The following is a 15,508-nucleotide window of genomic DNA, read 5'->3' as shown; positions in this document are numbered from 1 at the left end:
TCTTTCTTTCTTTCCTTCTCTATCTCTCTCTCTCCATTCCCTCCCCTTCCTTCCCCTCCCCTCCCCTCACCTCTCCTCCCCTTCCCTTCTCTTCCTTTTCTTTCCCTTCCTTCTCTGTCACCCAGGCTGGAGTGCAGTGGCATGATCATGGTTCACTGCAGCCTCAACTTCTGGACTCAATCAATTCTCCCACCTTTGCCTCCTGAGAAGCTGGGACCACAGGCATAGACCACCACACCAGGCTAATTTTTAAAACATGTTTTTAGAGACAGGGTCTCTTTATTTCGCCCAGGCTGGTTTCCAGCTCCTAGGCTCAGGCATTCCTCCTGCCTTGGGCTCCCAAAGTACTAGGTTTATAGTCATGAGCCACCATGCCTGGCCTAAGAATGGTTTCTGAAGTATGATTCCTCAGACCAGCTCAGCATGCAGATTCTAAGTGTTCACACTACACTTACTGAATCAGAAACTCTGGAGGTGGAGTCCAGAAAACTGGGTTTTAATAGGTTCTTTGGGTAACTCTGATGCAATACTGAAGTTTAAGAGTCACTGGCATAGGACATTAGAGACGAAATCTTCCTATTTTATAGTTGAGGATTCCACAGAGGAATAACAAAAACATTGAAGGAGACTGGTATGTAAAGCATTGCTAATTTAATTAAATGAAGTTAAGGAGGTTTATTTTTGAAGACTGAGGAATTCTGCTTGGGTCCCCTCTTCTATCCCCCCTTTTAAGTTCAGCCATTTTGAAAAACCAAAGATCTCCATGAGACTTATCAAGCCTTAAGAGCTTGGATAGCACAGGTGCATGAGCTCAATGAAGGCTTAACCATATCCCCAGCACTCCTAAACCTGAGCTCCTGAGTCTGTGGGTGGGCTCTATTTGGAGTGTCTAGAACCTCTCCAGTGTCCTTGCACATGCTGTTCTTCCTAGAACTCCCTTTCTTCACATTCTCACTTGCAAATTTCTACTCATCCTTCAAGTCTTCATGTCGGCATCATCATCTCTATAAACTCTTCACCCAGGTGAAGAGAGGTGCTCACATACTGTGTTCCTCAGCACTTTGTATAGCTTTCTATATTATTTTGCTTATCCCACAATATTATAATTTATCCATCTCTCTCTCCACTAGTTCTCTGAGGAAAAGAATGGTTTCTTTTAATCTGTTATTTCTAGCACCTGACTTTTTGTCTGGCAAACAATAAACACTCAGTAAAAAGTTGCAAATGTATTGCAATGCTTTATTCCTTTCTCTATGAATGATTGTAATTTTGCTGAGCATTTGAGGGTAAGTTGCTGATAGTAAGGCCCTTTGCTCCATAATGCATCAGTGTGTATTTTTAAATAAGAAGGACATTCTCTTACATAACTACAATACAATAATCAAAGTCATTAAATTTAACATTGATATGGTATTTTTTTGAGAGAGGGTCTCACTCTGTTGCCCAGGCTGGAGTGCAGTGGCATGATCACTGCAGCCTCAACCTCCTGGGCTGAAGCAACTCTTCCACCTCAGTCTCCTGAGTAGCTGGGTCTACAGGCATGCACCATCATGCCCAGCTAAAATTTTTTGTATTTTTTTTTTTCTAGAAACGGGTTTCTCCATGACATTGATACAGTGTTATTATATAATATTCAGCCCATATTAACATTTTGTCTACTGTCTCATTCAATGGCCTTTATAACATTTTTTTCCCAAATCAGGATCATGAATTGCTTTTGTCATGTCTCTTGGGACTCCTGTAATCTGAATCAATTCCTTTGCTTTGTCTTTCATGACATTAATATTTTTGAGACGCACAGGCCAGTTATTTTTTAGGCTAACCTCAAGTTTTGGTTAATGTGACTGTTTTCTCATTATCAGATTTAGGTCATGGATTTTAAGGAGAAATACTATGTAAGTGATGTTAAGTTTTCTCATTCATAACATCAGGAGTTACGTGATGTTGGTTTATCCTATTATTATTGATGTAATTGATCACTTGGTTAAGTCATGTCCATCAGCCTTCTCCATTGTAATGGTACTTTTTTGCCCTTTGTAATTTATAAGTAATTTTTCTGAAGATACTTTGAAATGTATTCATATTCTGTTACCTAACAAATTTTTACCCAATGGTTTTAGCAATCTCTGATGATTCCTCCTGAGTCAATTGCTATTCTGGTAGTTGCAAAGTAATTTTTAAACTGAATAAGTGAATCTTAAAAAGTAGAGTATTACAGTTAACTATCTGAGGAATATCTTTTCTATTGCAAAACTATTGGAGTTGGAGTTATTTCCAGAAAGAATCCATATTCTATGCTATCCCTATCTAATTGCATTTCATTTAATGGCTTTATTTCTTGCCTCCATGAGGAGCCTATGTGTTCAAATGCAAAATCTCTTCAGCAGCTTAAATCAGATATAAAAATCTTAGTGAAATAGTACATATCATGTAGATATTAAGTCCTTAATACATAGATATTTAACTCTTCATTGATATAACACAGACATGCACCGCTGTAGTACGTTTACAACTGTTTATAAATGTTTATCATTTTGACTTTCCCACTAGAGTTTCATAAACAGCTCTAGTGCTTTATTTATAATTAACTAAAAATGCTTATTTTTTAACGGTTAATTGCATGGATAGTAATAATTGGGACATGATGGAAAATGAAAATGTAGACATAATATCTATATTTAGGTTTTACATAATAAAACTTTTACTTAAAAATTTTAGCTTTCCACTAAATTAACCAAAGTGTTTCAAAATTGGAAGTGTAATATTTTATTGCATTGATGATGATGATACGTTAATTTATTTTGGATTACTTTTTGCACCTTCAGACTCTCAAGCCCTTTACCCTCATACAGTTCTTAATCCATTAGAGAAATCTATTCTTTATGATTCATGCATTAGTTTTTTTACCCTTGGGTAAAAGTTTATTGGAGGATAGGATATCTAAAGTCTTAAAGTATCTTTCCTTGAATTGCTTATACACCCCCTGGAGGAGGCACTAGTGGGAGGTTACGTAGAAACTGAGGAACAGAGGAATCTAGTTATAGCACATCTATCTACTGGAAAAACACTGGACTAATTCCCTGGGAGATGTTTGTAATATAGTGGCCAATATAGTAGTTGGCTCAAATCAGCGCTAAGCCCTCTAGACTCATCACATAAAGCCTGAAAAGTGAAAGAGCTTGCTCAAGTCTGCAGAGCAAATAGCCAAGCTTAAACCAGAATCAAGGCCTATGGGCTTCCTTTAAAGTCGAGACTTCTCCCAGCATTTTGTGTTGGTGTAAATAATAAAGGAAATAAAATAAATGTGGTTATCTCAGAGTTTTGAATCCCTCTTAAGGAGTAAGTTGAACATGAACAGTAGATATGTGTTTTTAGGGAGTTGAGGTGGTTACTCTTAACACTTTCTGGAAAGAGAAATGGAGCTGTTAGGTGTCTGTTATTTCTGGGTGTTGTGGTGATCACTTCCATACAATATTCTATTTAAAGAACCCAAGACTAGAAAGTGATTTAGACATGGTAGAGATTCTTGCTTAAACTCTTTGGTTTGTTTAAGAATGTGCTTTAACTATTCACAATAGCAAAGACATGGAGGAGTCCTTTTTAACTTTCACATACTGGGGCTCCGAGAAGGTTTATTTTATTTAAAAAACACCTAAAGAGTGCTTTCTATGTGCCAAGAATTGGTAAAATATTTTACAATAACAAACTCTATCCTGATAACACTATAAGGTAGGTGCTATTATTGCCCCTATTTTATAAATGGGGAAACCAAGGCACAGAAAAGTGAGGCAATTTACCTAAGATCCACTATTAAGTAGTGGATCAAGAGTCAAGCCCAGGCAGTCTGTCTCCAATAGTCTGCTTTTTAACCACATACATTCTGCTGAAAACAGCTGTGAGCTTGGCTGGCTAAGAATAGGAAGATGAGGTTTTCCCTGTTCCACTTGGAACCTCTCATTCAATGGGATTAACATGTTCTTAGTTTTAAAGAAATGCACTTTCTTAGAGTAAAAAAATAGAAATGGAATTGAGAGTAGACAATTTCCGTGGATCCCTTTGTAAATGGTTTTAAGCTTTGGGGAGGGAGGTCCGATGTTCTGCTTTATTTATTTATTTTTTGAGGATGTATGAGATATTTTCAGACTAGGCTGATTTGACCAGGCAGATGTGCTCCTGAGATATCTGCATATTTTAGCATGCCACAAATGTTTATCAGGTCATCCCACTCTTATATAAATATATAAACAAAATCATTCAGAAATGTTTATGACCCACCAAATGAATGCCGTGGGTGAAATGGAAGTTCTATGCCATGCCCTGTATGCTTTCTCCTTTTATAGCCACATCTGGACAACTTTAAATAGTGAAGTCTGAGGTGTACACTCTGGGTGTTTACAAAATTCTTCCAGAGTTGGCTCAGCAAGACCGTTTTCCCTGCACAAGTGAAACCATGTGGCAACATGTGGGGAAAGACATCCTTATACTTTTTTAAAAAGTCAACTTTATGAGGTATAATTTATATTCAATGTGATGGACACATTTTAAGTGCATGAAGGCACATTTTTAAATTACAAGGTTTCCTTTTTTTTTTTTCCTCTAGGTCCACATCTAGAATGGAGGCGTGGAAGACATTTTGGGGGATCATCCTCCTTGAAGCCGGTTTTGGCTTCATCAAGTCACAGAGGATCGGTAATATATGCCATTCTTTAAGCCGAAAACCATCTAGTGGTAGTGACCATCTTAAAAGGAAATATTACAGAAGCTTTAATTAATAAGAGGGAATCGATTCATTTAAGGAGAATTTAGTCAAAATCTGGGAGCTTATAGTGAATGGTGGGCACTTGTTTTTTCAGTACTTAACCCCAAATGACAACAAAAATACATATTAAAAAGTTCCAAACTCTGAAGTGTGTTACTAGGTTCTCAAATGCTTTTGTAAACAGGAGCCTCTTCTGCATTCTGCCTTTTCTCTTTGGCAGAGCTGTTCTGAGGGGTAATTATCGTCACAAGACCGATTGCTTCACTGAGTGCGAGTGGCACATCTGCAATTTTTTGCAGTTATTTTAATGGATTGTTGGGACTTCTCAAGATGAAAGTCTCATCAGGCGAAGATTGTTTGAGTAGCATGAAGTCCCAGTGAGACAATATTGAGGTTTAAATATTCAAATATAATTACACAGGCTGTTATTTGTTGGGAAAAAAAAAACCGATGAAGCTCTCTCAGTTTTCCTTTTAGCTCTCTTCACTTGTGAACAGAAGCTGTGACAGTCTTTTCATGATTCAAACACCTTCTAAAACTACAAAGAACTAGTGGAGGGGTTAAGAAAGTGACAATCTATGAAAATGCAATACATCTCTCAAGTTGCATGTGATGAAACTGAAATTTACTTGCCTGAAAAATATTCTACAGCTGTATGGTTTCTTCTGATTTGAAAGGTCAGGGAAATACTTCCTGGTTTGCATTTGATCACCCTTGAAAGTGATGTTAAGGGTTGTGACAAGCCAGTCAGCCATTCCTGTAACAGTCGTTGAATTCTCTCCTCCCAGTAAGACTGCATTTTGGAGGACCGAAGGGAAATAAAGCTTAAAGGACCCGAAGTTCATTTATTGTCTGCCTTTTCCATGATCAGGTTCCACTTGGCTTTATGACCAAGGTTATGCAAACTTCTGAGAGGTGGAACCCAGGACTCCAGAAGTGACAAGTGGATTAAGTGCTCCTGGATTATACCAACCTCCCCAGGTCCTCTCTGTCCAGACTCTCACTTGGTCTTTGCCTTTCTGTAGTATGGATTTCTAATTTAATCTTCATGGCAGTTCAGGGTATAGACTAGTTATCAGGAGAACTGGGTCTTAATTCTGGCTCTTTGAATGGATTTACATGAGTTACTTTGCCTTTCCAGGTCTTATTATCCTTCTCTGTGAGATGACTGAATTGGATTTGTTATTTTATGCTTGTGCTGTCCAATACAGTGGCCACTAGCTGCATGTGACTCTCTAAAGTAAATCAAAATTCAGTAAAATGTCAAGTTCAGTTTCTGTTATGCTAGCTACATTTCAAGTGCTCAGTTGCCACACATCTAGCAGCTACAGTCTCATATAATTATTTCTAGCACTAAAATTTAAATTCCATTATTTGTTTTCATTAATGTTCAAGATTTCCATCCTTATAAGTGCTGTCTCTTTCCTTCTTCCCTTTTCCTCTATTCCTTCCTCCCTCAATATTTTTGGGTATCTATTCTATGCTAGCTACTTATGTAGTGAAAAAACAAACAAAATATATGGTTATCTGTTCTCATGGACCTCACAGTCTAGTTGGGGAAATTGCCATTAATTAAATAAGCATAGTGATGCACAAAGTTACATTATAAACAAAGACAAAGGAACATGATCCTATGACAATTTACCAAAAGATAGATAGATAGAGAAACTTGGAGAGAAGAAAGAATATTAAAATCCAGTGGCAAGTAAGAACATGGAAAGTTGGAGACGTTGCCCTAGGGAGCCTGGAACTGAGAGCAAAGTGGGGAGGGCAGAGAGCTGAGGCTGCAGAGACAGTGCAGGGCCAGCCTCGTTCAGTATTTTAACCCTCCTGGCACAAAACCAAGGGCAAGACACTTTTAACCAATGTGGAATAATCATTTTTTTTTGGCTTTTCAGCTACTCTGAACTAAAGCCCATTTTTCAGTTGGTTTCTGCTTTTGTTTGTATTCTCATTAGTAATTTATATTCTCCTCCCGCCATCATAGTTAATCAAAGCAGGAGGTATGGGAGTGGGGAGAAATCGTAGTGATTGCTGACAAATAGATCGATCATAATCACCTCTTCTTTGTATCTGCATATGCCCTGTACTTATTCCACATTGTACGTATTATCACAGAAAAGCAAAGTTTGAGTTGGAAGAGACCAGGGCATCTGGTAAACTCTTTAGAGAGACGCAATTTGAGAGACAGAGGGTTAGAAATTTGCTCGACTCCTGCAGCCACTTGGTGTCTGATCTCTTCCATGCTGGAGGCCAGGATGGGCCCAGGTGGGGTACAAATGAGCCGGGTCACTGTTGAGATGGTGGTTTCCAGGCTTGTAGCTGGGGTTGGGGAGAAGTAGCTACATAGTGCAGGTTGAGTTCAGGGAGCCAAAAAGACAAATGTGAACCACACCTATAGGAATGCCAAGGATCAAACTAAAAGGGGCTGGTGGTGGCTAGTGAGTACAGAAATCAAAGCTGGAAGGCTGATGTCATAGGTCAGATTCCCTGGAAGCAGAATCTGGGACACGGATTTGAGTGCATTATTTTGAGAAAGTACTCTTTAGGAAAAAAAATTTGTAAGGGAGTAAGAGAAGTGGGTTAGAGCAGGGGATGAAGACAATAGGTAAAGTCAAGCCTTGGCCTGAGTCATGAGAGGTGGTGGAGTGTAAATAACACCACGGAGTTTTTCACTTAAGGCAAGTGGGCCAGGCGTTTGTACCTCCATGTTGATTAGTCACTGGCCACCCAGGGTGGTGGTAGTGCTGTAACTTCCCAGGTGTGTCTAGCTGAGGCCACTCCCTTCAGCCAAGGTTAGGACTCGAAAAAGTCACAGGTAGCACTTGAAGCAGCTGGGGGTTAGGTGTGCCAACTAGTAAAGGCGATCTAGGTGGGTGCCGACAGCATCCACTGCTGGTAGAAAGCTGGGTTCTTTTATTTAGGTCAAGGGATGAGTGGAGAGCAGGGTGGGTGATCTAATTGAAGGGCCAAACGTTGATTAGAATGGAACAGAGTGGCAGGTGAGCAAGGGAAGGTGGTAGCCATGGGACGACAAGGGAAGATGATGGTGTGTCTAGGTGGCATGCATATTGACTACCATAGGATGACTGTGAGGCAGATCTGTGGGGAGTAAAGGCACTGAGTCAGGAAAGATGGGATTCCAGCCAGTAGCTGTCATTTGTGATGTTTTATTTGAAAGTGACTCTCTTTCCTAGTTTGCAGGGAGGCCTCTCTGGGAGATGTTGTGTTTCTGGTGGACACCAGCATCAACCCCCAACATACACGCAGTGTGCGGAACTTCTTGTACATTCTGGTAAACAGCTTCAATGTCAGCAGCGAGACCATCCGTGTGGGTCTTGTTCAGTACAGCGATGTGCCCCATTCCGAGTTCTTGCTTTCCACCTACCACCGTAAGAATGATGTATTGAGACACATTCGGCAATTTCAATTTAAGCCTGGGGGCAAGAAGATGGGCCTGGCCCTGCAGTTCATTCTAGATCACCACTTCCAGGAAGCAGCAGGGAGCCGAGCAAGCCAAGGTGTACCTCAGATCGCCGTGGTGATAAGCAGTGGGCCAGCTGAGGACCATGTCCACATACCTGGGGAGGCACTGAGGCTGGCAGGCATCCTGGTTTATGCTGTTGGCGTCAAAGATGCAGTTGGGGCAGAGCTCAGGAAAATTGCCAGTAGCCCCCAGGAGAACTTTACCTCCTTTGTTCCCAACTTCTCTGGTCTGAGTAGTCTCGCCCAGAAGCTGCGGCAGGAGCTCTGCGATACCTTGGCAAAGGCATCTCCACGTGTTGACCACATCTCTCCAGGTACAAAGGCCTTTTAAAAAAAATTTCTGATCTGGAAGTCATGAAACTCAAAGCTTGATCTCTTATTCCTCTCTCCGCCTATCCTTCTTATTTTTCATATGTGTGCATGTCTTAATTTTAAAATCGAAATTTCGTGAAGCCATCCCTATGCTCCTTTTCAGTCACTGACCAAAGCCTCATCAGCTCTTTTTGTAAATCCTGTGGCCCTTATGCTGATTCTATATACTGATGTAATATAAGTCCAGTATTGAATGAACATTTATCTTTTTCTAGAATGACATTATTATTCTTAGATTAACTTACCCATGTTGCTTGGATGAAGGACGGGGGAAGGGAGAGGGACAGTAGTTCTCCTAGGATGTTTGCTAATTTAACTGGAAGCCTGTTGGTTTAATATACTGGTCAAAATGATGAATTTAAGGAAAATAAAGACCTGTGTTCAAATCTCAGAAAGTAGAGAAACGTTCATCTTAGTCAAGTTACTTTACCTCTCTGAATCTAAACTTTCTTCCTAGGATGATAGTACTTACTTCAGAGAGTTGTTAAAAGCATTAAACAAAATTGTGCAAGTAAAGTGCATGGCACAGGACCTGGCCAACCACAGGTGCTCATAAGCATTACCTGTTATTAATGGTCGTAACCTGTGATGATGATATATCTGTCATCAACTTTGTGCTTCTATTGGTGATAGGGCATAAAATGGTGAAAATTCTTTATCAATTAATTACTAAACTCCATAATAAAGCATACAGCTTTGAGTAGAGAAAGAGAAGAATGCTTGTGGGCTCCATCAAAACCCACAAGAGGATAGACTCTTAATAATTTATTCATTGTTTTGGTATTTCTGTACAGGGTAGGTTAATTGGAAGAAGCACTAAAACTTTTGACTCATTGATGCAACAGGTGTGTGGTGGTAATATTGCGTTTGTATGGGGAAATAAATATTATAGATATTCATTTTGCACAGCACTTCAAGGTTTACAAAGAGGTTTTATAAGCATAGTAATAATTGTGACTGTTTGCCTGGTGTTGTATAGTTTTCAAAGCTGATTTCTATTGCTCATCTGACTGATCATTTCAACTTTGTTAAATACATAGGGTAATTAGTATTATTGCTTGAATTTTTCAGATGAGAAAACTGAAGCCAAAGGTAGCATGAGTGGAAGACAGAACTGGAGACTTGATCTCAGATCTTTTAGAGCAGACTCATTTCATTAGAGCAGGCGTGTTAAGTTGTATTCCTGGGGAGCAGAGCCTGAAACAAGAATTTGGGTACACTTGATTTGCTAAGGAAGAGCTCCTGGGGGGATGGTCAGTAAGGATGTGGGGTATTCAGGACAGAGAAGTAGAGAAAAATAAGGAAGGGCATAATTTCAGGTAAAAATTCTGTAAAGGGTTTCAGCCTGATGCTACAGGGGAACTTGGTGTACATTATGCGTCAAAGTTGTCTTGAGCTGGGATCTGGGCCAAGCAAAGATCTGGGCTTTTAAATATTGTGAGAAAAGTAGCTTCACTAGCTGGAGGGAAGTTTTCCAAAGAGCAGTGCGTAGAATGGTAGAAAATAAATCCAAAAGGACTGAGCAGAGCATGACATTGTCTGCTACAGGAGATTATCTTATTTTTATCCTCAAAACAACCTTGTGAGAGTATGAGGACTGGTGTAAAGATGTCAGTGCTGCAGAGGAGAAAATTAAGTCTCAAAGAGGTGAGTGATAAATAGGTCACAGGGCTATTAAATGACAGAGTTGCAGTAAGATGTGTCAAGGAACATGGAATATATTCCAACTTTCTGACCTGCTGGTGCTAGCTCACTCCTAGATATGATGTTTCTTTGTCAAAAGATAGGAGGCCGATGGCTTTTTCTGACTGAAAAGAATACATTCCCTTTCTTAGCATGCTGCTTAATTTACAGAAGTGCTTTTCTTGTTAACAAAATTTAAGGGATTGTGTAAGTGGATTTCAAGGTTGGAAGTAGCAGTAGAGCAGGTCTGAAATCTCAGAAGGTGATGCAGCAGAGAGAAGCAAAGGTACAGGGGGATGTTAATGTTATTGCTCTGAGCACACTGCCACTTGGGGTGAGGGTAGTGTCTGAGGACCACTGAGTATAGTGGTTATTTTTCTTTTATGCATTATTCTTCTTTTATGCATTAGTTACTTTTCTTTTATGTATTATTCTTCTTTTACACATTGGTTCCAAACAGTTTAAACCATTGGTTCAATGGTTCAAAGCATTTTGTGTGAAGACCCAGTAATTGCATCCCTTTTGCTGCCTCTCTCATAGCTTGCAGAGAAGGAGCTGTGGCAGACGTGGTGTTTCTAGTAGACAGTTCAACTAGCATCGGACCCCAGAACTTCCAAAAAGTCAAGAACTTCCTTTACTCCGTCGTCTCGGGGCTCGACATCAGCAGTGACCGTGTCCGAGTGGGACTTGCCCAGTATAATGACAACATCTACCCAGCCTTCCAGCTGAACCCTCTGAAGAGCATGGTCTTGGAGCAGATCCAGAATCTGCCGTACCGCACAGGAGGCACAAACACAGGGAATGCTCTGGACTTTATCCGGACCAACTATTTGACTGAGGGGTCTGGCAGTCGGGCCAAGGACAGAGTTTCTCAGATAGTTATCCTGGTGACAGATGGGGAGTCAAATGATGAGGTCCAGGAGGCGGCTGACTGGTTGAAAGAAGATGGAGTTGTTGTGTATGTGGTAGGGATCAATGTCCAGGATGTCCAAGAGTTGCAAAAAATAGCCAGTGAGCCATTTGAGAAGTTTCTCTTCAACATCGAAAACTTCAACATCCTGCAGGATTTTTCAGGAAGTATTCTTCAGACTCTGTGCTCAGCAGTGGAGGGGAAGATAAAAGGTAAGAAGCTGTGTTAGAACCCAAGATTCTAACTGTGTCAGCGCACTACAATGTAAGCCAGAATACACTGGGTGTATGGGAGGGCAAGGAGAAGGAATGCCCAGCATCACTGGAGAACCTGGGGAGACTTCCTAGGGGAAGGGTTTGAAGGCTGGATGGAATTCTTGTGGGTAGAAAGGAACATCTTGACATGGTGTTCAAAGGAAACAGCATGTGTTTTGAAAGCCAGAAGACCTGTTTTTTAATCCTGTCTTTGCCACTTTCTAGTTATGTGAGCAGGGACAAGGGGCTTCACTTTTTTACTTCAATTTTCTCATCTGCATGATGAAAATAATACTTGTCCAGAAGAATGGTTTATGAAGATTAAGTCAGATAGAGTGTATAAAAAGCTTTGGCTGGGCGTGGTGGCTATTGCCTATAATCCCAGCAGTTTGGGAGGCCAAGGTGGGTAGATCACCTGAGATCAGGAGTTTGATACTAGCCTGGCCAACATGGTGAAACCTCTTTACTACTAAAAATACAAAAATTAGCCGGCATGGTGGCACATGCCTGTAATCCTAGCTACTTGGGAGGCTGAGGCAGAAGAATCACCTGAGCCCAGGTGGCAGAGGTTGTGGTGAGCTGAGGTTATAGTGAGCCAAGATTGCACCATTGCACTCTAGCCTGAGCAACAGAGTTAGACTCCGTTTCAAAAAAAAAAAAAAAAGCTCTAGCACAAAGTGTATCCTCAGTAGTAGTTAACTTCCCTTGCCTCCTCTATCGGTTGAAGAAGAATAATTGAAAAGTACATTAGTGTAATTAAACAGACAAGAAGGCAGCAGGTTATAAGAGAGGAAGAGCCTTGTGATAGAGTCCCACATAGAGGAAAGGAAGCACAATATATAGAGAGTGTGTAAATACAGTATCTCTCCCTCCCACACTGTGTACACAAAACCATCCTTATATTCAATTTTCATGAGAGTTCAGTTTGATATACTTTCCCTTTTGTGTCTTTTTCTGCCCCTCTGGTCTCCCTTTTCCTTTACTTCCAGAATTCATCAAAGCCTACGCAGACGTGGTCTTTCTTGCTGACACCTCACAGGGCACATCACAGACCAGTTTCCAGTGGATACAGAATTTCCTCTCCAGAGTGGTTGGCATGTTGGAGGTTGGCAGGGACAAGTATCAGATTGGGCTGGCTCAGTATGGTGATCAAGGTCACACTGAGTTTTTGCTCAATACCTACAAGACCCAGAATGAGATGATAGCTCATATTCATGAGCGTTTTGTGCCCCTGGGTGGCTCCAGGAGGACAGGCAAAGCACTGCAGTACCTTCTTCAGACCTTCTTCCAGGAGGAAGCAGGAAGCCGTTTTCTCCAGGGCATTCCCCAGTATGCAGTGGTCATTACCTCAGGCAAATCTAAAGATGAAGTCCAGGATGCTGCACAGAGACTAAGGGAGAAAGGCGTGAAAGTTATGTCTGTCGGTGTGCAGGACTTTGACAGGAGAGAACTGGAAGGGATGGGGTCCCCAGACCTTGTGTACGATATGCAGGGAGAAGACAGAGTCAGACACGTGGTGGAAGATATGAATGTGGTGATCCAAGGGACTGGACAGCGGGAGCACAGGAATACAGCCAACAAGGAGGCTGTAGGAGGTAAGGTTTGGTCCTAGGATATGTGAGCCTCTAGGAGATCTCAGCGTAAAAGGAAAGTCTAGGGAAGTAGCAGAGAAGGCAAGTATTCCGGATTTCTCAGTGCTGGGGCACAAGCACTGGCAGACAGGAGACAGTGGGAAGCATGGGATGCCTCAGACACAATCTTGTGTTAGTTAACTATGGTCACAATGCTGATGTGGTCTGGATGTGTGAAAAGCCAGTGGCTGAAAAGAATTGTTTATTTTCATAGATCAGTTGATGAACAGCCAATCTTGGCTGGGCCCAAACAAATGGCTTTGCTGATATTGTCTGAGCTCATTCACATATTTGGGATTCGGCTGGGTGTTGGTTGATCCAGGTTTGGCCCTGCTCCACACATCTCTCATCTTATTCCTGGGATCAGCAGGGTAGTCTGGGCATATTCTTCTCATGGTAATTGAAGAGGTACCAGAGAGAAAAGCAATTACATAAGCATTTCTCAAACCTCAGCTGCATCATCTGCTAACATTTCATTGGCTCAAGCAAGTCATATAGCTATGCTGACATCAACAGAGTAGAAAAGTTTATCTTCCCATGGAAATAAGGAGTAAGGAGATAATATTTCTGAGTAAGAATCTAAATTACCATAGCACTCAGGCTTCTCCCCAAAGATTAAATAAATTACTTCCTGATGTTGGCATCCAAGACACTCAAGGGAGATACTATTGGCATTTTGGGTAGGACAATTCATAGTGTAGAATTGTCCTGTGCATTGCCAGAGGTTTAATATCCCTAGTTTCTGCCAGTAGCACCCCTGAATCATTATGGTAATCCAAAACATCCCATACATTTCCAATATGTCCCAGGGAGATAGGTATTGTTGGCTGAGAACCACTGCGCCTTATCTCTGCTATGTCTTTGTACACATTCTATTCACTGGCCAAGCTGAACTACTCATCATTTGCTGTGTGTATACTATGCATTCTCATCTCTGTCTCTCCTCTTGAATACATCATAATATCAGCCTGTGACACCCACAGTCAAAACTTACCCTTCATTTCTTAAGTTACCCTCTTCATGAAGCATCTTTTGAGTACCACAACTAGAAGTGGCCAATTTTTCCTTTCTCTGAATTGTCATACCCCTGCCAGACCTATCAACATCTAAAGCGTGGGGGGTCCCTGGAATTTTATGGGCAGAAAAAAGACAAACATATATGTGACAAGAAGAGGAAAATCCAAGCAGAGGTAATAAGGAATTAAGAAGCACTTTATGGGGATGCTACATTAAGCAGAGATAGATGGTACAAAAAAAGGGCACGCTAGAGGATGTGGCCTCAAAGGAATTGTGCTGGTACCTCAGTAATAGGCGTTATTTTAATATACAGGAGAAGGAGGAGGGTACTCTGAGTAAGGAGAAGGGCCAGGTAAGGGGTCTACACTCCCGGTAAGGGTGTGGAAATGGGAATGGTCTGGATGAGTGTGGAAGAAAATTTAAAAACTGAGCCAGTGTGGGTCAGTGGAAGAGTACAGAAGTAGTGAGAGATGAGATTGGTCTAGGTAGGTTAGACCCTGACTACAGGATCTCAAAGACACTAGAAGTAATTGGCGGGCAGCTTTTAAGCAGAAAAAATGACATGACCAAAGTAATCTTTAAGGAAACCTTCAGTGGGCAGACTGGGTGGTAAATGGCACCTCAGACTCAGAAGGACTTTGAGGCTGAGCTGTCATCTGGCCACATGGAGATGTCTGGGCTCAGCCCAAGGGTAGCTCTAATAATGAGGAAAAGGAAAGAATCCTGAAGACAATTTGAAAGGAGAATAACAGCACTTGGTACAAGAGGGTGAGAGAAGGGAGATGTCAAAGATGTGTGGAGTTTCTAGAGACGGTGTTTTAGACTTGCTAAAATCAGGGACAACACCCTCTTCTAAAATCTAGGATTGAATTTTGATTCTTTATAAAAAAGGACCACAGGGGAAATTTCAGGACACCAAGAGAAAAAAGAGGATATTAAAAGGCTATTCTATTGCCCCTAAACCTTGTTTTATAATATTCAGTTGTTTACATGGTGGTTTCAAGCTTTCTGCATGTGTGGTTTTGGCTCTCTGCTACGGAGATTTCCTGCTTTGATATATCAAAGCAGATCTGGACCTCAACACTATGTGGGCACAGTGGGTTTCCTGCAATAGGTACTGTCTCAAATAGAGTTTATGTTTTATTCCTTAATTTGAGGCAAGTGGAAGAGAAGGCCCTTTTGTAGCAAAATGAAACAGCTAGCTAGCCTAATATTTGGTTAAAGATTTTTCACAGAAATTTGCAACATTTCAGGCTGCCCCTGTTAAAATGACATGACATTGATCAGAGAAAGATTTAGAAATTAACAGCCACAATTAATTTTCATCTTTTTGGGAAGTTTCAGGCCTATAAGAGAATTTGACCCAGTCTCTTGAAATTAGAAAAATGAAGAAAAA

The 15,508-nt window shown here is 41.0% G+C and overlaps 1 protein-coding gene across 4 annotated transcripts in view; it reads left to right on the top strand.

The window, feature by feature from the left end:
• The window catches only part of LOC116542211 (collagen alpha-4(VI) chain-like), a 115,706-nt gene that overhangs the window by 19,453 nt on the left and 80,745 nt on the right, over positions 1-15,508 (top strand). For 3 of the 4 annotated variants that reach the window (XM_032267026.1, XM_032267031.1, XM_032267046.1), the window contains 4 exons: positions 4,601-4,689; positions 7,957-8,559; positions 10,841-11,422; positions 12,454-13,059. In XM_032267026.1, the coding sequence (XP_032122917.1) occupies positions 4,614-4,689; positions 7,957-8,559; positions 10,841-11,422; positions 12,454-13,059 (1,867 nt within the window). In that variant the 5' untranslated portion in view covers positions 4,601-4,613. The remainder of the gene's footprint in view (positions 1-4,600; positions 4,690-7,956; positions 8,560-10,840; positions 11,423-12,453; positions 13,060-15,508) is intronic. The other variant, XM_032267037.1, reaches the window with a different exon arrangement.

This window comes from Sapajus apella, unplaced genomic scaffold (assembly GCF_009761245.1).
Source record: "Sapajus apella isolate SASKATOON/1434 unplaced genomic scaffold, GSC_monkey_1.0 scaffold4, whole genome shotgun sequence".
NCBI lineage: Eukaryota > Metazoa > Chordata > Mammalia > Primates > Cebidae > Sapajus > Sapajus apella.
This window is presented reverse-complemented; position numbering and strand designations above follow the sequence as displayed.